The 25,867-nt window shown below is 40.6% G+C and overlaps 1 protein-coding gene across 7 annotated transcripts in view; it reads right to left on the reverse strand.

Moving 5' to 3' along the window:
• Positions 1-24,478, reverse strand: part of FBXW11 (F-box and WD repeat domain containing 11) — a 213,949-nt gene extending 189,471 nt beyond the window's left edge. For 4 of the 7 annotated variants that reach the window (XM_043887716.1, XM_043887719.1, XM_043887715.1 and 1 more), the window contains exon 1: positions 24,178-24,391. In XM_043887716.1, coding sequence (XP_043743651.1) covers positions 24,178-24,222 — 45 coding nt within the window. In that variant the 5' untranslated portion in view covers positions 24,223-24,391. Of the gene's footprint in view, positions 1-15,521; positions 15,684-24,177 lie in introns of all 7 variants that reach the window. The other 3 variants (XM_043887721.1, XM_043887720.1, XM_043887722.1) reach the window with 3 other exon arrangements.
• Positions 24,479-25,867: the final 1,389 nt, after the last annotated feature.

The following is a 25,867-nucleotide window of genomic DNA, read 5'->3' on the forward strand; positions in this document are numbered from 1 at the left end:
CTCAGCCTTGAGTTTTCTACCACTTTCAACTAGAAAAAAGTAATAACAAACCTTAAATATTTAGTTAATAAATAAAACAGCAAAAGCCAAAAAGGTATTTGACATGGCCAAGATCTTAAGAGATAAGGAATATCCTGCCAATGAAACATTCTTAAAACTTATATTTATTTTCCTAGGAAGTCATCTTATTCTACTAAAAGTATACAAAACGAAATGTTCCAAGAATATCTCATTCCTGGTATAATACAGATACTAAAGAAAAAAAAAAAAAACAAAACACATTACAGGATAAACTGAACACTAAGAAGAATGCAGAAAGAAAGCAGAGAAAAATGTGTCCTGATTTTCCAAGGAGCTCTGAAATCCAATACTGAGAAACTCAACCCTCCTCTTTATAGGCACTTCCTTCAAATAAGCAGTGAGGTTGGCAGTATCAAATACAAACACCAATTAGATAAATGGGCTTCCCTGGTGGCAATGCAGGAGAACTGGGTTCGATCCCTGGGTTGGGAGGATCTCCTGGAAAAGCGAATGGCTACCCACTCCAGCATTCTTGCCTAGAGAATTCCATAGACAGAGGAGCCTGGCGGGCTACAATCCACGGGGTCACAAAGAGTCAGACACAACTCAGTGACAAACACTTTCAACTATTCCTTCCCTTGGAAAAATATATCATAATTTGCAGAGTCAACACGACTGAGCCACTGAACAACAGAGGGTGAGTTTTGATAGAGAAGCATACTAAAATCCTACAAATCTCTGGGTGTGATTACCAATCTACAAGAAATATAAGCAAGAACAAAATTATGTAGACCTATTAAGAACATAATTAGCAAAATCCAAATTTGGGGAAGTTATATACAACAAATGACCAGTCCAGTTTCTTCAATAAATACGTGGCAAGAAAAAAGATGGGAGAGAAGGTTTTTATAGATTAAAAGAGATTTGAGAGACTATTAACTGTAAACAATGAGTGAACCAAGTCTGTCTCCCGAACTGAAAAAACAAACTACTAAAAAAATGTATGAGAAAAATAAGACAAATTTCAATAGAGGACAACACAATATACCTGACCAGTCCCCGAAAAACTGTCAAGATCACCAAAAACAAAGTCTGAGAAACTGACATAGCCAAGAGGAGCCTAAGAACACATGACAACTGAATGTAAGGGATGATCCTGAGTGAAATTCTGGAGCAGGAGGAGGATATGGAATAAAAACTAAGGACAGCTATGGACTATCAATAATAATGCATCAGTATCAGCTCACGACCACACTAATGTAAGATGCTAATTATGGGGGAAAAAGGAGTGTATGAGAATTCCGTACTACCTGCTCAGTTGTTTGCAAATCTAAAACTTCTAAAAAATAAAGACAATTAGTTTAAAAATTATTTGAGACAAGCAAATATAAATAGACTATTTGATATTAAAGAATTATTCATTTTAGGTATAATAATGGAATTGTGTGCTCTGTATGTGCATGTTTTTATCAGTCCTTTGTTTTTAAGTCTGTCTCTTTAAAACAGATGCATACTGAACTATTCACAGATAGATGAATGAATAAAGTTAACAGGGTGTTTTACAGCAATGTTTCCCAAGGTTTAGTATTCAAGGTGATTTCTGGTGACATGTAAAGGTGTTTTAATGTTTTAATAGTGACACACTTAATTTAAATACGTATTGTAAAAATATACAACTAGCACATCGAACCCATGATTTCATAGATTTTAATTGCTTAGGTTTTCCTTAGGGAAAAAAAAAAAGTAAATGTAAGGCTAAAAAAAAAAAAACCTAGACAGAGGCAGGTTAAGATCCCAGGTTCACAAAACAGGACATTAAGCAAGCCACCTGTTGCAAGGTGTACAGCACCTGCTACATCCAAAGTGGACACTAAATATACTACTGATAAAAAGCCCATCGAGAACTCCAACAAAGTAGAGAAGACTGGAATTGAGGAGAATGAGTTAAGGGCAGAGGGACGGAGGAAAGGAAGCACGAATACTTGCAAAGGCAATCAGGCAGGGGCAGGCAAGGCTTCCCCTTTCCTTCTTAGTCTCCCCAGCACCGAGAACCTGCAGCCGCCCACCTACAGCCCAGAAACCCTGCTGCCTCAGAGCCTCTGCAGCTCGTCAGAGGTCCAAGCCGCCACCTACCACTCTCAGACGAAGGCGATGACAGCTAGAGGTGCAGAATCTGAGAAAGAGCACAAGGCTTCGCACAGACAGGAAGGGAGAGAAGGAGGGAGAGGGGAAAGGAGGGCCGCGAGAGAAACAATCTCTCGTTACGTGACCTCGAGCGAAAAATAATTACCTTCACCAGACTCCATTTCTTCACACGCTAAAATGTGGGAAAACTCCACATTTTAGCATGTCTATCTTTCAAGGTTATAGTGATTAAAAAAGATTAAAAGAAACAGTAGATGTAAATCTGACATTTAACCAGTGTTAGTTTCCTCCCTCTTTAGTTTGGCAGGGTGAAGGAAACCCTTGATGAATAAAAGCTGTTAGGATGAAATACGTAAAACGAGTGAAGAACAGCCTCGGGTTCTATCAGTTTTGAGCCAAAATAAAGGAGAGGAATCCTGGGGTCAGAAAATGTGAGATATGTTGAGAAACATATTATTAAAATGGCAATTATCAAATGAATTTCCTAGAGGAGATTACACGCAGCATTTACTAAAATTACCAGACCAAAGGAAGCAACTCTCAGTAAGAGTGATCCTATTAATTTCTCTCTCTCTCTCTCTCTCTCTCTCTCTCTCTCTCTCTCACACACACACACACACACACACACACACACACACACACGGAAACGTGGGGGGGAGGAAAGGTTAGCAGTTTATAGCAGTTGGCAAATCCCTCAAAATGACAGCTGAAGTATTACTGAAATAAGAATTTCTGGATAGATTAGAAGTCAATGACAGGTTTTAAAATCTGGTTTAGAGTCAGAGAGGGAAAGAAGGGAAGCTTTCTAATCTTCTGAAAGGAATTTCTGACGCCAAGAGCTTAATTTTCATGATCAAGTCACTTAAAACTAAGATGATATTGAAACAGAAAACACCAAGTATTAAATGGAGTAAATGTATTTATTAAAAGTACATATGAACTTCTGATACAAGACAGTACTTCTCATTTGCCCTCCTAAATTTATTCCTTCAATCAACTGGGCAACTAGTGGTATGGTATGCACTAGGTGCTAGATGCTGCGAACATGTTATGAACTGTCTATGACATAACAGACATGACCCTTGTCCCCACAGAGATTACCTCCTTAATAAAGGAGGAGACTGTCTAGTGGGGGACTATGCAATACATTCATCAATTATAATTATGTTAACAGCGGTGAAGAAAAAGAACTGAGTGGTATAAGAACATGACAAAGGGAATCTAACCCGTAGGAGTATATAGGGAGCCCAGACACAGCCCCTGAAGAAATAATGCTTGAACTCAGCCCTAAAGGACTAGCAGACATTAAATGGGCAAGAAAGGAATTAAGGCTGACCCATCCCTGATAACAAATAACAGAAGTTAACACTTGTTAGGTCAAGACAGAACCTGGCACGCTGGAGGAAGGGGTGGGAGAAAATCACTGTGGCTGAAGTATGGAAATATAAAGTGAAAATGAGCGAAGACAGACAAGATTCAGGAGGAAAACGGACGTCAAGGCTGCAGTTTCTGACTATGCAACTGAAATCACCAAAGAAATATCAAAGTAAAAGACAATGGTATCAGGAACCTAGCTCTGGTGCTCTCCACAAATAAAAGATGCTTCAAGGAATTTCTATTCAATATAATAGAGAAAAAACTGGACTGGAAAATAGCATTTACTGCATGTAAACAAAGAAAATCTACCTGAAAAGTGCAAGAAGTTCCCAGCAGAGCCTCACTTCCTAGCTACAGCAACAAAGGCTAGTAGAGGCGTGTGTCCCTGAAGCTGTAAGTGAGGACAGAATGACGGATACTTAAGTGCTTCATAAAGGCACCTGCAGCCAGGGCAAGCCAGAGCAGGGACCTGGCTTAAGCCAGCTGCAGACAGTGTGCTGAGTAAAGCAAAGGCTCCTGCAGCTGGCTTCCAATGAAAACGGCCATTTCAATCACAAAAGCGCGGCCCTGGCCCAGCCACAACCAACTCAGAAACTCCTCACCCCGTGATTACTTAGGCAATATGTGTATCTGATAAAGAACTCATTTCCACACTGTTATAAAGAGCTCGCACAAATCAATAAGAAAAAGACAACTCAATTTTTTTTTAAGGGTCAAAAGATTTGAACAGGCATGTCTCTAGACAAAATAGCTAACTGGTCAACAGGCAGGTGAAAAAATGTTCAACATCATTAGTCATTAAGGAAACTGTCGTGGTCTGGGAGCAGGTTGGAAAAGAATTTCCAGACATGAGACAGAATGAGAGGGAAATAAAGTTTATTAGAGTGGTAGACGCTTTTATAACAGCGGGCCAGCTCAAGGGAGAACCGACGGTGAACAGGGGTCCTTACTCTACTTTTATACCCAGGGTACAAGGAGTGGGATGGGGTCTTGCAGGTCATTTGCTGATTGGATGAGGCACATATACTGGGTAGAGGAAAGAGTAAAGAAAATACCTTCTCCCTCTGGGGTAGGAGGGGAGACAGGTACACTGCTCAGGAGGGCCTGAAATCCATTAAAAGTTACAACAAGGGGGAGGGAAGGACGACAAGGGTCTGGTTTTTCTGTTTCTGCATTCCAAGACACTCCTTGGTTTTATCTGCTCTTTCATCCTTGGGTCACCACAGAAACGTAAATTAAAACCACAGTGAGATACTATTTTTCACCTATCAGCACGGCTAAAATTGAGTGACAATGTCAAGTGCTGATGAGGATATAGAGCAACTAGAATTCTGATACATTGTCAGAGGAACTCTAAGAATGCACAACCACTTTAGGAAAAGATCTGGCAGTTCCTTGAAAAACTAAACATACATCTACACTGTCCCAGCAATTCCACTCTTAGGTATACCCAAGAGAAGAGAAATGTCCAAACAAAACTTTGAACCCAAATGTTCATGTAAGCTTTATTACCAATAGCCAAAGACTGGAAACAACCCAAATATCAGCAGGAGAATGGATAAACAAAACTGCTGTATACTCTTAAAATGAAACAATACCAAGCAATGAAAAAGAACAAACAACTGATATAACAAGAATGAATCCCAAAAACATGCTGGACAAAATAAGCCAATCACAGTAAGAATACACGCAGTATGTGCATGCTGTACCCGTCTCACCTGTATGAAATTCTGAAACACACACACCTAATCTACAGTTATAGAAAGCAAGCGACCTGAAGCCAAGGATGCTACTGAGGGGACTGCAAATGGTAATGAGGGAAGTTCTTTGGGGGTATAAACGTTCTATCTTGATTGTGGTAGTAGTTACATAAGTGTATACAGTTTTCAAAACTCAAATAGTATACCTGAAATGACTACATTTTATTGCATATATAAGCATCAATAAGTTGATTAAATAAAACGAAACAAAACAAAAACAAAAAAAACCACTAAAATGTAGATATACATACACACTCAACAGAATGGCTAAAACGAAAAGGACTGGCAAAACCAAGAGGATATCTGGAGCTCTCCACATTAGAGGTGGGCATCTAAATGGACAGAAGGGCTTGGGAAACAGTTTATCAGATCTACTGAAACTGAATATATGCCTATCCTCTGACCCAGTAATTTCACTCTGGGGTTTTTATAACTGAGAGAACCAAGTGCTTATGTTCACCTTAGAAATGTTATTCATAATAAAAGCCAAAAATTGGGAACAAGCCAAGCAATGTATCAACAATAAAATAAATATGAACTATATACACAATAGAATAATGGACCAAGGGGGGAAAACTGTTATATACAACAAAATGGTGTTTCACAGATACAGACATGACTGGGGGTGGGGGCAGAAATATAAGAGTGTGTATTAATACATACTGTATAACTCAATTTATGTAAAATCCAAAAACAGCCATAACTAAACAATAGTTAAAAAAAAAAAAAAAAAAGAGGCCAGAATAGACATCTAGGAGGTTTACTGACTGGGTGAGGCACAGACAAGAGGAAACCCTCAAGGGGCTCTAGCATCTTCTCTATCTTGGTCTGGGTAGTGGTTACACAATGTAGTACGTACCTATGTAAAAAAAAATCACTGAGCTGTACACTTAAGATTTGTGTTCTATACTATTTGCAAGTTAAATACTTACACGTGTGTGTATGTATACACACACACACACAGCTGCACTTTGACCAATCTTTGTTCACCCCCGAAGCTGGAAGCCTTTTACACAGAATCCAGGTGTGGTTTCCACCAGTCTGAGTCACTCTCATTCCCCACCTACTCATTTACATGTTCTTCCTGTCTCCCTCCCTCAGGTCATCTGAGCTGGCAGTGCTACTGAGTATCCGGAGTAGCGGCGCTGAGAACAGGACTGGATAAAGTCGTGCCCTAATCAGACAGGGAAGATGTCCAAAATACTTATTAACAGTATGTAAGATTTTAATAAAGGTGTAACTTTAAGTCTATGGTACAATCCCTTATTGATTCACTATCCTTTTGATTAAATTCTTGCTAAGATTGTGGAGAAAACGAAATACAAGCAGCCAGCATTTGAAAATAAGATCCAGCACTACTAATATTTTGCTTGGATGTTTAGTTTCCTAAAGTTTACAAACAACTTTCAGGAATAAAGCCATATCAGAGACTTTGTTGAAGCATGTTATTGTGCATATTACAAAACTAAACACAGTGACGATGCATGAAGCTATTATTACTGTCTTCCAAAATTAACCAACAGATTAAAAAATATGTGGCTAACTTCCAGAAATCATGGTTAACTTCCAGATACTGATTTATGCGAACAAAGCTTTTTACAAACTGGACTTCATGTTTTAAGAGAGTCTGATTTACATTCTTTTCAATACATACACACAAACTCATATCAATACAATCTACCCATTCTGCATTCAAAATGTCTTACTTCCTCCTCTTCTGCACCATCTGTTACTATCTTGTGATTTCTTCCCTGAAACATTACAACAGTCTATTAATCGGTCTCCCTGCTCCACTGCATCCTCCAACCTGACTGCCAGAGTGATCTTCCTAAAGCACAGATTTTGCTCAAACTCTTCAAGTCACCTCTCATCTCACATTACACCTGCTACTCTCCTCCTTCCTTTCCTACAGGGAGGACAAGTTCAAAAGAAAGCCTTACAGGAACTATGGTGAACAGGAAAGGACGAGCCTCAGCTCAAAAAAGCAGCCACAACTCAGCTCCATTTTTCAGATAAACCAGTGTTTGGATGGGAAATGTCTCAATTTTTAAAAATCTATGTGGATCAAATAAATTACATCTGTGGATCTCTATCTACAGGCTGCTTGTCTGTAACTTATGACCTAAAGGATAACCCAAGGTTTGATTATAATCTCTTTGCAGTCTACCTCAATTCCTTCACACAAACTACACGGCAGCCCCCCTAGCTGCCTACTCGCCCTCCTCACAGACAACGCGCGCCACGGCCCGCCAGCTGCTACTGCTGGCCCACCTGCCTCTGCCGTGAAAGCCCTCTTCCGCCCCAGCACATCCACACCCATAAAAGCTCAGGCCTCAAAGGGTAACTGTTAAAACTCTTCTTCATAAAATTTCCTTTCTTTTCTAGCTTCCACACATCGTATATCCACCTTTCATGACCCTTAGCAGTTTTCACATTATACTACAGCTTTTAACGTAAAAGACTGCAAGATTCTGGAAGCAAGATATACATCTGATTCTGTTCTGTATTCCCGACATGACCAAACAGAACCTGTTGATTACATGATTAATAATTAATGAATAGAGCTATTTATCTGCCTATATCCATGGCAATTAGTACTTCAACTAGATGGCCGTTACACAGTATGATCGCTATGATTCTGAAAATCAAAAAGGCTAACAGGTTCAGAAAAATATCCCTGTAATATTAACTTTGACTCAGAACTAACATGAACCCATGATTCTTTTCAAATACATATTTTAGTTCTGTCTATTGAAAAGATCTAGAAGCAACAAAACCCAACAGTACTGATTTTGGTTTCTAAGCACCATTTTCCACTAAAAGGAACCAGAGCTTCTTAGAGAAATGGTTGATCCTTGATATGCAGGCAAAGTAGAAGAGCAAGGAGCATACCAAAACTGATGGACTCACATTAAAAAGGAAGCAGGCGCTACCCTGAGGGGCTCTCATCAGCCAAATCGGAACACCCATAAAGACTGTGACTGACTGTTAACACACTGAATAAACAAACGTCTACGAAGAGTACAGTGATACACAAAAGGAAGGAGGAGAAACAGGGACGGCCTCAATGAATTCTAGCTAATAAATACAGACGAAATGACAGAAAGCCAAAATTTTGTAACTTACATTGAAATAAATGATTTCAGGCAGGAAGCTGGAACCACAGGGTGAAAGGCTATAATGTAACAGGTGATTTACAAGGTGCCAGAATATTATTCCAAAGAGTCCTTTCTAATAACAGATGATAAAACTGTACCTTAACGGAGAGATCTGAATGCTGCCACCTTAGACAAAGGATCCAATTTAGCACAGCTCATAATGGGATAACTTGTCATTTGAGGTGCCTCCCGACATGACTCAACCCAAAGTATACTTCACCTATGATGAAGCACTCTTGTCAAAAATGTTTAAATGAGCTGCAATCAAGCCTCTCACATAACTTCCAGTTTACAGGAAGTCAGGAGCTAGAGAAGCAAGCTCAATAACACCATGAGGAAATGTTCAAACAAGTGAAGAATGTTGCATATCCTACAGGACAACTGAACTGGACTTAAAAAAAAAAAAAAGAAAGTCAATCGCAAAAGACAGAGAAGGGCAGAGAGACTCCTAAAATGAGAAGAAATTAAAAAGACATCATAACTAAATACAAAGGGGTTATTTTGTTTGACCAAACAAAACCTGGTTTTTGTTTTTTTAAAGAAGGTGTGCTCAAAAAGACATTCTTGGGACAAGTGGAAAAATTTAACTGAGTATTATATTATGGGATTACTTCCATTTTCTCAGATAAAAATAGTTTGTGGTTTTATATTATGTATAAAATGTCTATGACTATATTTAATATTTGGTTATAATATGCAGATGTTACTACATACATGGTGCATGTATTATGTGTGTGTTGGCTTTTAGAGAGGAGAGGCTATTTTTATTCTTAAAAGATACATGCTGAAATATTTAGAGTGAGGTATAGTGTCTGCAAGGTACTTTCAAACTGTTTAACAACATAAAAGAGTACTTACTTGGGGAGAGGACACAAAAGGGAGGAGGGTGGGAAGGGAAGACCAAGGTGGGAGCAGAGAAATGATTCAAATAAGGCAAAATGTTTCTAAGTACTCTTTATTATATTATGGGATTACTTTCATTTTCTCAGATAAAAATAGTTTTGTGGTTTTATGTATAAAATGCATATGACTATATTTAATATTTGGTTATAATATGGAGTACTCTTTTATGTTGAGCCTAGGTGGAGAGAGCATACAGGTGTTTGTTGTACTGCTTTTTCCTCAACTCTCATATAAATTAAATTCTTCATAATAAAAAGTTATGAGGAAAATAAAAGAACAATTTAAAAAGTACCCAGTTTAGAAACAATGTAACGCCGTTACACTGGTTACATCTGTCCTCCACTATCCTCAGGAGTTTGTCCAAATTCATGTCCATTGAGTCAGTGATGTCCTCCAACCATCTCATCCTTTGCTGCCCCTTCTCCTTTCCCAGCATCATGGTCTTTTCCAACAAGTCGGCTCCTTCCATAAGGTGGCCAAAGTGTTGGAGTTTCCGCTTCAGCCCTTCTAATAAATATTCAGCATTACCCTTTAGGATTTTAAATAGCTCGGCTGGAATTCCATCACCTCCACTAGCTTTGTTTCTAGTAATGCTTCCTAAGGCCTACTTGACCTCATATTCCAGGTTGTCCAGCTCTAGGTGAGTGACCACACCTTCATGGTTATCTGGGTCATTAAAACCTTTTCTGTAAAGTTCTTCGGTGTAGTCTTGCCATCTCTTCTAAATCTCTTCTGCTGTTAGGTCCTTACCGTTTCTGTCCTTTATTGTGCCCATCCTTGCATGAAATGTTCCTTTGATACCTCCAATTTCCTTGAAGAGATTGCAAGTCTTTCCCATTCTACTGCTTTCCTCTATTTCTTTGCACTGTTCATCTAAGGCCTTCTTATTCCTCCCTGCTATTCCCTGGAACTTGGCACTCAGTTGGATATATCTTTCCTTTCTCTCTTGCCTTTCCCTTCTCTTCTTTCCTCAGGTATTTGTAAAGCCTCCTCAGACAACCACTTGCCTCCCTGCATCTCTTTTTCCTTGGGGTGGTTGAGTAGCTGACGCTGAAGAGAATGGGAAACTTTTCTTCTTAACTGTATACTCCTTTTTGCACCTTATTATAACACAGACATATATGACATATTCAAAAAAGGTTTTGATAAGTGTTGATTGTAGCTATAATGAAATCGTCATATCTCCATGCTTTCATGATCAAAACCTAATCACAGTAGAGTTACAGCTCACCTGAGAATTACAGTCTAAAGTCTGTGCATAAGGTGAAAACAGCATATAGTAGAAATCTGCCTTAAAAATCTCCTAAATATATGCCACACTGGACCAACACACCATCTCAATTATTTCTACACAGCTAATTTTCACACAAGCGCTTGAACAGTTTGCTGTTTCTTCAACTGACTGACTAGTAGATGCTGAACAGCTGGTTCGGGCTCAGGCCTCCTGCTGTGATTTTAAAAACCGTGTCTTATCACAGCTAGATGAGAAGCATTCAGGAATCGAGACAGGTTGAGAGAAGAGCAAATTTCCATTTCTCATTTCACACTTAATCCAGAACGTTCACTGTTTAGGTTAATTTCCCCTTGTTTTTGCCACTGGATGTAAAAAATGAATTTGACAAATCTACGAATGGACAGAGGAGTCCACTGGGTCGCAAAGAGTCGGACACAACTGAGTGACTAACACACATGTAAGATGTGTAACGACCAAAAAAAAAAAAAGATGTGTAATGACAAAATGGCTCTTTTAAAAATACATTTCAAAAACTGTATCTCCTTTAATGAAATAAATCATTACAGTGGAAAAAATATCACAATCCAAACATAATGGACTAATCTGCAGATTGGGAATAGGCTGTCACAATTCCCAGATCAATGTGAAAAAGAGAGTAGTAACACCTCTTGTTCAACATCATAACCTGAGCTGTAGCCCATTTCTTTATATTAGCATTTCCAGGCACAGATACAGATTCCTCAAATCTTTATTTACTCTTACTAATCTTCAGTGCAGTTCAGTTGCTCAGTCGTGTCCAACTCTTTGCAACCCCATGGACTGCAGTACCCCAGGCTGCATCACCGACTCCCAGAGCTTTCTCAAACTCACGCCCACTGAGTCAGTGATGTGATCCAACCATCTCATCCTCTGTCGTCCCCTTCTCCCGCCTTCAATCATTCCCAGCATCAGGGTCTTTTCCAGTGAGTCAGCTCTTCGCATCAGGTGACCAATGTATTAGAGCTTCAGCATCAGTTCTTCCAATGAATATTCAGGACTGATTTCCTTTAGGATGGACTGGTTTAATCTCCTTACAGTCCACACTCTCAAGTCTTGTCCAACATCACAGTTCAAAAGCATCAATTCTTCGGCACTCAGCTTTCTTTATAGTCCAACTTTCACATCCATACATGCTGCTGCTGCTGCTGCTAAGTCGCTTCAGTCGTGTCCGACTCTGTGCAACCCCATAGATGACAGCCCACCAGGCTCCGCCGTCCCTGGGATTCTCCAAGCAAGAACACTGGAGTGGGTTGCCATTTCCTTCTCCAGTGCATGAAAGTGAAAAGTGAAGTCTCTCAGTCGTGTCCGACTCTTAGCAACCCCATGGACTGCAGCCCACCAGGCTACTCCATCTATGGGATTTTCCGGGCAAGAGTACTGGAGTGGGGTGCCATTGCCTTCTCCGATCCATACATGACCACTGGAAAAACCAAACTTTGACTAGATGGACCTCGGTTGGCAAAGTAATGTCTCTCTCTGCTTTTTAATATGCTGTCTAGGTTGGTCATAACTTTTCTTCCAAGGAGCAAGCATCTTTTAATTTCATGGCTGCAGTCACCATCTGCAGTGATTTTGGAGCCCCAAAAAATAAAGTCTGCCACTGTTTCCATTGTTTCGCCATCTATTTGTTTCCCCATCTATTAATCTTCTAATTCCACTAAATAAAGTTAGCTACCACTTGAGGCTAAATAAAAACTCCCAAACCTTTCTTTCCCTGCTCTTTCTGGTGAGCTCCCAATTGATATTCTTACTAGATATTTCTCCTTTTAGAGGATTAACCCACAGACAACTCAAATTCATTAACCGAACTCACTTCTTTCCTCCTCCCTCCACACTCCCCAGTCTACTCTTCTAGTCTTCCCTATCTTGAAAAAGAGAACAAATATCTATTCTGGCGCCCAGGGCAAAACACTAAAATTTATATTATATCCCATCCATCTTTTACTCCTATAACCAATCCCCAAGTTTGGCAGGTCTTTTAAGTCCACCCCACCTCTACCATGCCCACCGTCAATGCTTTGGTTCACCTTAATCATTGCTCCCTTGAACTAACTAGTCCCCTTGCCTTGAGTCTCTTCAATCCATCTTGCAGACACCTGAGAAGTTAACGTCTTAAATGCAAACTTGGTTACACCCCTCTTTCTACTTAAGGAACAGAAGGCTCAAGCACAAGTCCCAAAACAATGATACAGTGAGAGCTAAAAACAAGCTTATTTAATAACATGGAGTAAGACAAACAGAACGCATCAGGCATTTTTTTATGACTATGTTCCTATTCCACCCCACACTATAGGACCAAATTAAATAAGCTAATTAGTCTATTTCAGTAAAAAGAGGCCTCGCGGAAGCAAGGAAAATTCAACTGCCTTCTTAGAGACAAAAATGAACACAAAATGGATCCTAACAGTGACAAAAGTGCCTTAAGAAAAACAAAGAGCTTCCCAGATCTGTAAGACAAGACTGCATTCAAGCTGAATGTATTAACATGCCAAAATGAATGCCACAATCAGAAAAGGATATGGGAAGTAAAAGCAAGCAGAGAAGCTGCAAGAAGACAGAAAAATCATCCATCCTTAAAGTAAAAGATGAATGAGGTCATCTCAGTCTCAGGCCAGCAACTATATAACTTCCCTGGTCAAGTCCATGCTAACTAAACCACTTGATTGGCTTGAGTCTTCAGGTCCTTCTAACTAGTGTTTCTTATTTGAAAAACTTAAGCTGGCATGTTGAGTAGGACCTAATAAGCAAATCTACCAATCAGAAAAGTTGACATTCATCACACCAACATGCACACATCATTATAAATTAATAAACTGGAATTCTGATTTTACATATCAGTCTTGCACAGCTGGTTAATTAATTAACGTGAGTCCAACCGTGGGATTTCAGCAAGCTGACAAGATCAGATTTCTAAGAGAGTTAAGTCCAGAATCAGAGGTAAGATGAAGTTAAATTCTAAAACTGTATTTGTGGCTATTTAAATTAAAATTTAAAATCCAGTTCCCCAGTTACAGAGCCACATTTCAAATCAGTCACATGCGGCTAGTGGCTATCATACTGAACAGCACAGATAATGAACATTTCCACAATCCAGAGAGTTCTAACTGGACAGCACTGTTCTGGAAGATAACCTTAAACTAACCCTACTATGAGTCCTCTCAGGAAACAGCCTGGTAGACAGTCTTGGATGACTGACACAGAATCTGAGAGCGAGACGACCTTCTACAGAAGGTACAAAATAGATACTCAACAACAACTGTTTCCTTTCCCTTTGTAATGATTTCATGAAATCAGAATACACAATTTTAGTCTTCAGGATTTCCACCCCTCTTTTTATCACTAGATGATACTCCACAAACTTGAGGCACAGACATTAGAAGCACATTCTCTAAGCCAAACTGCCTAGATTCATATCTCATCTTTGGCGCTTAATAGATACATGGCCTTGAACATGTTATTTAAGTGCTCTAGCCTTCAGAGTCCACATATGCAAAGTAGAAATAAGGGTACCAACTTCACCAGCTCACCATGAAAATGAGTTTATACACGCAAAGTGTTCACAACTGTGCTCAATATAAAGTGCCCAGTGTTAACTGCTACTACTTTTACTATCACCATCACCACCCTGAAAGCTCTTCACTTTCCACGTGGAAATGTGAAAAATGCTCACCCAGAAGAAATATTAACAAATACAAAGGAATAAAATAAAAGAAGGATCACAAAGCCATAGGGTCAGTCTATGATAAAGAATTTTTTTCAAGATTAAAGGAAATGAGTACTCTGGAGTGCTTAAACACCAGAAAAAGTCATGAGTTTCCTGACAATGTCTTACTTGTAAGACTGACAAACCACAGGTCAAAACTAGTCTACATAATAAGCTCCTGAGCTATTTAAATAACCAATGAAAACTAAGGAGGAACTGAGAAGATACAGGTTTGAGTTCACTAGACCAAATGATACTTCCCTGTATAAAGCACATTTTGACACTTAAAGGTACAGCCTCTCCTAAGTTACCTTTAGGTTCACTTGATAAACTGACTTCTAATCCTTTCATTAAGAAGGGAAAGCATCAGATATAAGTAAAATATCATGTCAAACAACGATCTGTCAGGCAGTCTCCAAGTGGAACCCCGCAGTAGAAAACGACACTTTGCTCTAACGGTATACGGACAATATGAAAATCCTGAAGTTAAAGTGCAAACTTCAGCAAACGTAGCCAGATGGAAAGATCCAGAGCTTTGGAGACACACAGGCTCAAGCTTAGAGCCTGGCTCTGCCACTGACTAGCTGTATGACTTACTAACTGTACTAACTGTACTTACTTAATACTCAAGAGCGTCATCTTACTGTTTGTAAAATACACATGAAGCATAGGCCATCTAAATAAGAAAACGTGTAAAGAGCCTACAGTAGTGGCTGGCACTTAGCAGATGCTCCATAAACAGTAGCTAATTAGTAAATTCTGAGAAGACTCTCCAGGAGTCTTAAGGATAAAAGACCACTGCTTTACAGAGTAACGACAAAAATTATTTTGACCAGGTAATAACTATAAACCATGAGATAATACAAAATCATCATTTGTTTCCCTTATTTTCCAACTTACTCCTCAAACAAAAGTCCCTTGTTTACTGAACTGTATTTCCTGTTAGGCTGTGACTACAAACCTTTTAGGCCTATTTAATAAAAATAACTACATTTCTTACACTGAAACAAAGTTTTGACTAGCAAATACCCAACTAATCCACACCAAAACATAAACACTAAACATAAATATCTAGCATTTTTTCCTTTCTCTGTTATATTGGAAAAAGAAGTAAAGGAATTTTAAGTTTCTCTCAATGAGTCAAGTTCTACATAACAAAACAATACAAGGTAATTGCTTACCTGGACAATATTTTGTACTTCAGATCCACCAATCCAGAATGAATGGGGGTATTCCCTTTCAGACTAGTCTGAGAAAAGACAGCAGTCAAGCAGCTTCCAAGATTCTTTCCGTTTACTGTATCCAGCTTTCTTCAACAAAATCCCAAACATGCACTTCGGTAACTGTTGAAAGACAGAAAGCAATCCATACACCCACCATGGCACCAGCGGCACAGGACAGCCACCAAGAAATGGAAGGAAGGGTCAATGGAGTGGTGGATCTGAAGCACAGAAAAGTTACAAGCCCTGAGTCAACGTTTTCATGTAAGAGGGTCTGCCAGAGCACTGCTCACCTCTGTGTTGAGAGAGGATAAGAAATTCTACAAAACAAAGAAGGAAACATCCCTAACATGAATACTTATTCATGACAAATAACATGCGATTTCCAAATACATGATAAAAACTTCCTCTACTATCCATATAAATTGTCCCAGATCACTCAGCTACAATGAATTTTATCCATTTCCTAAAACAGTTCCTCTACAATTACAGAAACTTTGTCAACCATAATTAAGAGGGGAGGGCTCAAATATTTCCTAATAAAAATTTATTTAAGCACCTAACAAGAAATTTTTAAGTTTGCTACACATAAGACATCTACATATCACTCAAATCTTCAACTCTCAGCTAAAATATAGGACATTTCAAAACATGTGACATAACTTTAAGAGTGAACTTCTGACTCAATAAAGGCCAATCCCCCACAATGGCCAGTCACTGGGTACACTAGGGAAAAGAATGAACATAATAAACAATTTACTAGATAACACCTTTAAACTCATAAGCCCAGTCCACATTATATCAACATTCTTTTATTACCATACCAACTCTTACAATTAGATTATAAATTCTAAGCAAACTACAAGGCAGACAGGAAAAGGTATTCAACAGGATGCTACAGATAAGAAGTTAAAAATCCAAAGACTGTGAAGCTGCTTGCACATAAATTTGCTACTTCCTCAACTGCCACACTACTGCCAAAATGTTCCTGAAGTAACCATAAAACCTACCTTCACTGAAGGGTTACTAATGGACCAGGCCTTTTACATTCATTACTTATATTTAAAAATATAAGAAGAAATAACTTGCTCAAAGTCCTACATCCACTAGTTGCTAGAGCCCATGCCCTTTTCACAGAATATGGTGGCCTCCAAACTCCAAGGACCAGAAGGCCATGATTCCTGGGGCAGAAGAAACCAAGCTCTAAGTTAACTGATGTCAGAACAGAGAACCACAAAAATACAAAACAGTAAGTATTTCAGTCTAGCTGAACTAAAACACGACTGAACTTGTTGAGCCATCCTGAGAGGGCTAACTCCCTTAATCTTGCCACTTAAAAGCAATATCAAAAATTCGTGCAATTCTAAGGCCACAATATTAATTTTATACTCTTGCCCACACAGACTGTGTTTTGTGGCAAAGATGTGTCTGTGACAAAGAATTCCAAAACAGTCCACAGGCAAAGACTAAAGATGTTCTGGTTTTTCATGTATAGGCAAAGCATTGAAGTGACTGAAGTACCAGTCTAAGAGTAACCTCTTTATAGCAAACAGGTGGAAATGTCTTAATACCCTCAACTTAAACACATGTAAGCAAAACCACAAAGAACAGTGCTCAAGCTCCTCTCATTAGTCTAGAGCCTAAAAAACTAGAAACCCAATTTTGACAAAAAATGCTAGTGAGCTACGGCTAGTAGTTAACTGCTAGAGTAATATAGTCTGATTTTCAAAGTGTAACTCACTGCTACAACCAAAACACAGCCACAACAATTTGACTAACAGACTCATTTCTGAGCCTCCTGCACCATCAGGCCTTTTCTTCCATTAGTGAGTTAACTTTCCCCCTCTTTCCTTCAAATAAACATTTACTGAATGCCTAATTGGTGGCAGGCCTTATGCCAGAGAAACAAAGATTAACAAACGCCAGACCAGGATAATAAGGATTAAGTTCTTCATGTCCTCTGCCCCTTCCTCTTTGAGTCTCTCAAGCAATCATTTCACAGAACCAAAACACGTTTTATCATTAGTTCCCAAAACTGGTTAAGAGTTCTCAATTTAACTCTAAAATAATAATTACTCAGGTTCTTTTTTCTTAGCAGAGTTCTCACTTAATTTTTTTTTCTTCCATGGACCAGTGGTTTGCTATTAGAGAACAGTTTTCGATATTCATAGCACTTAGGTATTTGCACATCTCTCTACTCACAAACTTTTTTTTCAATTTACATGTTAATATCCCACTGTTTCTACTTCACAGCTTTCCATTCTGTGAAGGTCTTCATTGTTGACTAACCCTGAGAGGAAATCTCCTAAAATGCTTCCTGCTGACATAAGTGAACCCGGCAATCTCTGAACTTCGTTAATGAGATCCAGGTTAGAGATACCCCCCTGGACTGTCAGGTCTACCTGGCTGGTGCCTCATTTGCCTGCAAACTTCCTGTTAGGCAACTGTGATCAGCAGAAACTGAACGGAGGGTAGCGAGCACATTCTTGACCAACAGGTTTTTCCCCTTTTGTCAACGAATTCAATGAGCAACAACAGAACTCAGGAGGAAACCTTGTATCCTAGTCACCACTTACTCTGTTAAAGGTCAAAATCACCAGCAAACAAGAATAAGAATTTAAAAATTCTAATTTCCTTGGCTAAACTAAATTGATCAAACATAAATCACCATGCTCAGTGTTAATATGAACAATTACCAGCCTCTGTCCACCAGGATACCTAAAACAGGGTTAAAGGGTTTCTCTCCATAACAGTACAGGTCTAATTATGTCTAATTGGCAGTTCTTAGTAATTGTATTTCCCAGATTTCCAAGGCAGTATTGACTCTGTATGATTTCATCATTTTCCCCAAAGAAGCCTCATTAAATGCGTGGCTAAAAGCAACTGAATTTTAGGCCTCTGCAAAGCTTCACAATTAAGTACACGCACACATCAGGGGCAAAAACTAAAACTTTTTCTCACACCATCTGTCTTGACTGTACTTGACAAAATACGGTCCCTACACTTGCGGGGAGAGTTAACTTGGCAGACAGCTGCTGAGAGACAAGTCTTTGCAAGGTCCTTTCACATACATCTCTCATAATCCTCCCAACACTGAAGTGATACCTCCATTTTTTTTATTTTTACACACAATGAAATCTTACCAGAGGAAGGTTAACTTTCTTAAGGTCACACAGCCAGCAAGTGAAAGTTATGATACAAACTCAGGTGTTTCACCCTAGAGCCCATGCCCTTTATGTTAAATCATGTTTCTCTAAGGTCACAGATCCTTAGAACTTACCAACTGTTTGGCAAGTTCACATCAACAGATATAAAAGGAATTTAGTTTCCTCAATATTCTGCTATCACCCACGCTCTGGGATGTATATAAATCAATTTGTATACGTTTACCAGTCTGTAAATAATGGTTAAAATGTCTCTGAGCAGAAGCTTGTGCAACACATACCACCCTTCTTTCCCCTTTAGCGGTCTTTCTCCCCTACCCATCCCCACTTGTCTTAGGAATTATCAAACAGAAATCTTAAAAAGGTTTCACAGCATGAAAAAAGAAAATCTAACATTAATTTAAATCAATATCTATTGCACACCCAAGCGCTAAACATAGTGAAGGATTCAAAGGACAATCAGCTTTAGACATGATCAAACTTTCATGATACACAGGAAGGTTTGGTAAGTCCCATATGCATTAGGAACAAGTTATTATGAGAATTAGTGATATAGGTGACAATTTCCAGAAAAGAGGATGGCTAAGACACAGGCAGACAGCAATAATACATGTAAGCAACCAACAGGAAAGCTCAACTCAACATTTACTGAACACCTACTACAAGAAGGCACTGCTGAGGAGTTTATCATTTAATAGGGGACACAAACAGGAAATGATAATACAAGCCCAGAATATGTTAAGTGCCACAAGATAAATACAAAGTGCCAGAACTCGTTCATTTAACAATGATTAGCATGTAGGCATTGCTATCAATAGAAAAACAAAATTATATCTGCCACCATAACATAAATTGACATCAAGAAGAGGTATCTAAATTGTGTTCTGAGAGGAGAGGATGTTATCAACATGGGTGGAAGAGAGGATTGCTGAGATCTCACCTAAATCAATTTGGCTGGAGAGCTATTAGGTCCTTCCCATTAATATCAGTAGCTTGAGATACATGGGCTTAGGTCAGTTTATATCAGTGCTGACAAAGGAAATCTGAAAAACAATGATCCTCCACACTTTGGCAGGAATATAGAATAAGTGAGGAATGTGAGAAGAAAAAGCTGGAAAGGAGGCAGGAATCTGAATTTTGAGGACTTCAAATGCTTTCTTTCCCTTAAACTGTAAATATCACCAGGTGGAACCCAAGATCCCAGGCACCTCACAGCACAGGAAAGTCTGTTTCTAAAATTCATAGGACCAAACAGTACTACTCAGAGGAATACACGTGCTGTTCTGTAAACCTATGAAATAAGCTAGCAATTCTCCTGTGCTATAGAGCTCTCTCAGTTTTCAAGAGTCAGTGCCAAGATGTGTGAGCAGGATCAGGTTTATCCTTATCAAATCTGAAAGAACATCTAACCTACTCCAAAATCAGGAATAAAAACTGATAATATTTGAGTCATAAGCCTCTTAAGGCCAGTCAGTGAGGTCTATAAATAGCGTGTGATTTATTTCATTTGGACCCTACCTAAGCCTTTATCTATTTAACCTGCATTTGGTAAAGCAGCACAAGGCTAGAGGCAGATGAGGATAAGTGATGGTGACAAAGACACCATGATTTTTTAAAGGAGTCACTAAACAATCCCACTTATTCCACTCAGAAAGCCAAAGACAAGAAGAGGGGGCAGGGGGAGAGATGTAAAAAGAAAAAAAGAAAATTACTTCCAATAATGTCATTTAGTTTCGTTCATCTCTTTGGTCTTGTGGCCTGTCCGTACTTCAACAGCTCTAAAAATAGATTTGATATTATAAGTTCTTAATGAGATCCAATGTATTTTACCTATATTACTACATTCAACAAGTAATATAGCCATTCAGAGGTAACCAGAAGAGAAATGATTCACTTAAGGTCACTTAGCCAAGAAGCGAACCATTCAGCAGCTCACAACAGAGGATAAACTGCCCATTACTTGAGTAAAGGGGGAAAGGGGTTCTCTCACACCCACAGAGGAAGAAGCAGGATTATCTTTCCCAAACCTTTAACATTAACTTTTGCTGTTTTCTAACAGGCAGGCCTAATGACCATTCTTCCAATTAGCCGGTCTGGGAATGCTTTCTAGTAATAAGGGCCTGAGCACAACTCATACTTCTAATTCGAGCAATAAATATCATGTGATACATAATGCAGCTTTCATTCTTCCCAGTGAAGTCCACCGCACTAGACAAAGCCCAGTGAACTTCTGTGTATTTCCAAATGGTTTACTCCTTTTCTACCTCAGTAATATTAAGGCTAATTAAAACCAAAGTTGGTGACAGAGAGAGAAGCCTGGCGTGCTGCAGTCCATGGGGTCGCAAAGAGTCGGACACAACTGAGCAAACTGAACTGAAAACCAAAGTCAGAAGTTAAGAAGCAGTCCCACAAACTAGGTACATACTGGGCCAATGTAAGGCCACAAAAGTCATCTGATGGTTAAATTATTCACCATCAGGAATTGTAAATTCAGTTGTCTCCATCAAGAGTTTACAGTGTATATTAAAGACTGAATCCTATGAGGAAGGTCAGCTGGAGAAGCACTTTTTGTGAACCTGGTCACAGGCAGGGGTAGGAGTAACAACGGGGGTTATATTTTGAATATTTAATTATTCTACCACCAGTTTTATTTCCTAGGAAACTGAAAAAGTGCAAGAAAAAAAGGAAGGAGGAATCAAAATCAAAGAAAGCAGAGGGATGAAGATTAAGAAATTGGTGAAACCCTGTTTCCTTTTTTTGATAGAGCACACTCTGGAATATCAATTGAAAGTTATCCTGTTAACCATTAAGTACCGAACTGGTACAGGCAGCACAATCACAAATATTTGAGTACTGAAGCTGACTCATAAAAATCTAAAAATATTTCATGCTTTAGGCTTTCAAAATACCATCAGTTTAACCCCTTCCCCTCCTTTCATCATGTTATTTTGAAACCAATGTAAAAAGTGTTTTTAATCTAGTTCTGGAAACTATAATTAAAATGCAGTGAATACAGAAAGCCACGTGCAATTAGATTTTAAGGCATTATCATTCCTACACCTGATCCTGGATTTAGTAAATCAGTTGTTAAGTATCTGTGCTATCTATAACACTAAAATAAATACATATATGTTTATGAAACAGTTGGGTAAGAATCTTAACTGGTAGCCCTTTGAGGGAATATCACAATTTGTATATGAAAAGCCACTTTTAAAACTGATCCAGATGATTAGCTTATTAAATCTTCTCTGTTAAATTTTCTAAGAATCCCACTTAATAATGTCCCTGAAAAGTCTGAAATATCTTTTCAGATCAGACAAGTACAATCATGTAAAATTAAAATGCACAGGAAGCCAGTTATATTTAGGAAGAGACTTTTTTTTCCATATCCATTCAAAGACATTAAATGGATTACACTGTACTTTAATTCTTTTGAAAAAAACATTCTAGTTATTTTATTTTATTTTTGGCTGCGCCGTGCAGCTTGTGGATTCTTAGTTCCCTGACCAGGGATAGAACTAGGGCCCTCCGCAGTGAATCCTATCCACTGGACCACCAGGGAAGTCCCTACTTATTTTTTAAATGAATGGAAATGGAAGGAGAATTTAACAGCCAATTTCAAAGAGATACCAAGTTACAATTTTTTGCTATGCCGTACTCCTCCTGTTGTAAGTACAGATATTGTACATATATAAAAATATGTACTATATGTGTAATTCCATTAGGATATTTTACCAAAATAACCCCTACAAAATTTGCAGAATATCAAAAGCTTAGTTACAAAAGTTTGATAAGTTGTACTGAAAAGTTACCAATAAGTGAAAATCAAATAAAAACTCATATCAGTATCCCTTAGAAGGCAACCACACGTGTGCTTGCACACACACACACACACACACACAAATCAGAAAACTACGAGAGCTTTTTTTTTGCCCTCTAATTTCCAAGACTGCTGGAGAAGTGCAGTGAATTATGCAAAGGACAGCAAATATTAAGCTGCCTCTGTGTTTACGCTACTGTACTTCCATTTTTAAAACATGCATCTCAACTCCCCAGACACCATCATCCACAGAAACCATGCAGCTATCCAACAGACTTTCAGTGTCACCATTTATTATTTATAGCATTAAATGGGGGAAGTAGCTCTGATGTCACCGACCCTACCCAGTGGAATCACTGACTCAATAAACATTTTCACACTGGAGAAAATCTGGCTAGGAAAACATTTTGCTATGTTAACTAGATTCTTTCATCTTTCTTCTCAACCCTAGGGTAGAAGAGGTTACTGTTTGGAGAGATACAAAGAAACTGTCAAGGTTTCCACAGGAAGAAAACCTGGGCATGTTCATTTGCTGAGGCAAAGACTTCCCCCTCCCAACTCTCCAGAGCCCAGTTTGATTTCCCTAATGTTCAAACCGGCAGTAACAGCTGCCATATTTTACTTTTTGAACCAAATCATCCACCAAGTAGCAAATTTTTCGTTTCTACTAGCCACTCTCTCGTGGTCCTGTTTCTAAAAACCCATTCTAGATCCACGTCCTAAGGCGGAAGGGGGCTGGGGTGTTGGGTGGGTTCAGGGAGTCTGGCCTGGCTACCAAAGGCTTCTAAACAGAAGAGGGATCGCTTCCCTGGGCCATAGGCTCCCCCTTTCCTTTTTTTTTCTATAAGAAAGAACTGGCGGCAGTGATGAGGACAGCCCCTCCCTCCTCCTCCCCAATTTCTCAAAGCAGCTCAGGAAAACGTGAAGTTACAGTCTCTCTTTCCAGGGAGATGGAATCCAGAGTACCTAGGGCCTTGCTCTGCAAACATCCCTCTCGGCCGAGTAGGAAACCCTTTGTCCGAGAAGCCGGACACCACAGGGGGCCAGGAAAGAGGCCCCTTTTCGGTCACAGCCTCCAACCCGAGAGCTCTCCACCTCCACCCCCATAGGGCCGATGCCGGCACCAATACAGCCCCAGGTCGTGAAGAGGGTGCTGAGACCCCTTCCGGGATGCGGAGGCCACGGCCCTGTCGATCTACGCTGTACCCTCTCCCATCACCATCTCACTCGGCCTCAGTGGGGCTGGCAAGAGCTATGCAGGCCTGGACCGGAGAAACAGGGAAGGAAAAAAAAAATACCTTCCAAAGGGGGAACGGGATGCTAGAGTGAGTGTGAGCTAAGACCACAGCCTGAGCGAGCGAGGGTCGTTCGAGGGACGGGCCCAGAGACTGGAGGAAGGGAGGGTGGGAGGAAAACCGAGGGGCATGGAGGGGGCCGGGCCAGGTCCGGCCTGCGAGCTCGAGGGATCCGGAGGAACCGCACCGGGCCAGAGGCCAGGCAAGGCGGGGGGCCCAGGTCCGGGCCGAGGCAGCAGGGAAGGGCCAGGGGTGGCCTCGCGCCGGACGTTGAGGTGGGCAGGCCCGCCCGGGGCCGGTCGGACGGAAGAACGGACGGTCCAGCGGGCCGCACTCACCATGAGCTCGATGGTCTTGTCCTCAATCACCGAGTCGGGCTCCATGGCGGCCCCGGCGGCCCCGCCTCGCTCTCCCCGCGCAGCAGCGAACGGCCCGGGCGGAGGAGGCGACGGCGGAGGCGGCAGAGGCGGAGGCGGCTCTCGCACCCACTCTCGCTGCCAGCCCGCCCGGGCCGCCGGCAGCTCCGCCCTCCCCCTCGGCGAACGCAGTACGCAGAGCGAGGACTACAGCTCCCGGCAGGCGCCGCGGGGCCCCGCAGAGCGTTGTGGGAACGAGAGTCCGACAGCAGGCCACTCTCTTCTGGCTGCTCGAAGCGGAATTCGGTACGAAAAGCAGCACTGAACTGCGAATGCGAGACTTGCAGACCTAAAGAATTAAGGGCTCTCTCAAAGTAGGGCCTCGGCAGCGCCCCAACTACAGGTCCCAGAAAGCCCTGCTCTCGGGTTCTCCTTCCGGCTACCTTCTCCTGACTTCCTGGCAGCCCGAGGCTACCCAGACCGGCACCGAAACTCCGAGGGAACTCTTCACTTGTCGGATATTCTGCGTGCGCGACCGATTTCCGCACATGCGCGTTCGATGTCTGCAGCGCCCAGTCGACGCTGAAGTAGCGGCGCTGCTGGTCCGCTAGCGTTTGCGATAGGGTGAAGTGTGGGCGACAGGTGGGTTCGACGTGCGACAGGAGGGGGTGGTCTTGGGGCTCAGGCGTGGGGGAGGAGCCGTCGAGCGGGAGAATCTCAGTCAGAGGGGTAGGCTCTGAGAGTATAGGCGTCCTAGGAATGAGTGTTGGGAAAGTTGGTAGGGGAAGAGAAGGTTTATGGTCTGTATGCACCACGTACGGGGAGGAACTGAGAAATGAAACGGGATCTGTGTATATTGAGCCCCTTTAATTCATTTTTCAGAAAATATGTTTTTAAACTTCCAGCCTCTGCTGGGTACCAGTGTAGGCACTGAAAATTCAACTCTGAACCTTACAGACAAGGCCTCTCTGCTCAAGGAGCTTAATTCTAATGAGGGGAAGACAGGCGTTAATCGCAAGAGTGACAGGTGCTAAGAAGGAATACAGCTGGAGACTCCGCTGGAGACTCCTTCCAGTGAATTGTGCCTTCAGCTCTGTGTGAACTTTGTCAAGTCTGTCAGTACCCTCTAACCAAAGGGGAGCAAGGGCACACCGATAGCTGAACAAGTTGAGTTTACTACTGGGTGCAGGAAGGGAGGACAGGCCCCATGAAGAACTGTAGAGCCATCTCAGGAGTTGTCAGGTGATTTGGAAGAGGGTTTAAGGAAGCAGGGCTTCATTCTGGATAAGATGCTGTCAGGAAGTGGGGTAATTCTCTGATTAAGTATCCCAATAAACCTTACCTAGAAAGAAGAAAGGCTAGAATGAGGCTAAAGCTCTAATTGGTATAGAAGCAGGAGTCCCTCATTAGCCAGGTTGGGGGATGTTTGGTCACTTTTTATGGTTTGGACAATGTATATGTTTTATCTGTGTTCAAATGTAATTAAGGAGTGGTATTGCTTTTGTATTGATCTCTTATGGTCACAGAATGGCTTTGTCTAACGTTAATTGTTCTGTGAGATTATATTTAACAGAGGAACACAAAGCCTAGCTAAGACAGCCAGGTTTATCATCTAATGGCATTACTACCCGCCCCATTGTGTCAGGCCAGCTTCCAAATGTCGGCCTTTCTC

The sequence above is a fragment of the Cervus elaphus genome, chromosome 25 (assembly GCF_910594005.1).
Source record: "Cervus elaphus chromosome 25, mCerEla1.1, whole genome shotgun sequence".
Classification (NCBI taxonomy): domain Eukaryota; kingdom Metazoa; phylum Chordata; class Mammalia; order Artiodactyla; family Cervidae; genus Cervus; species Cervus elaphus.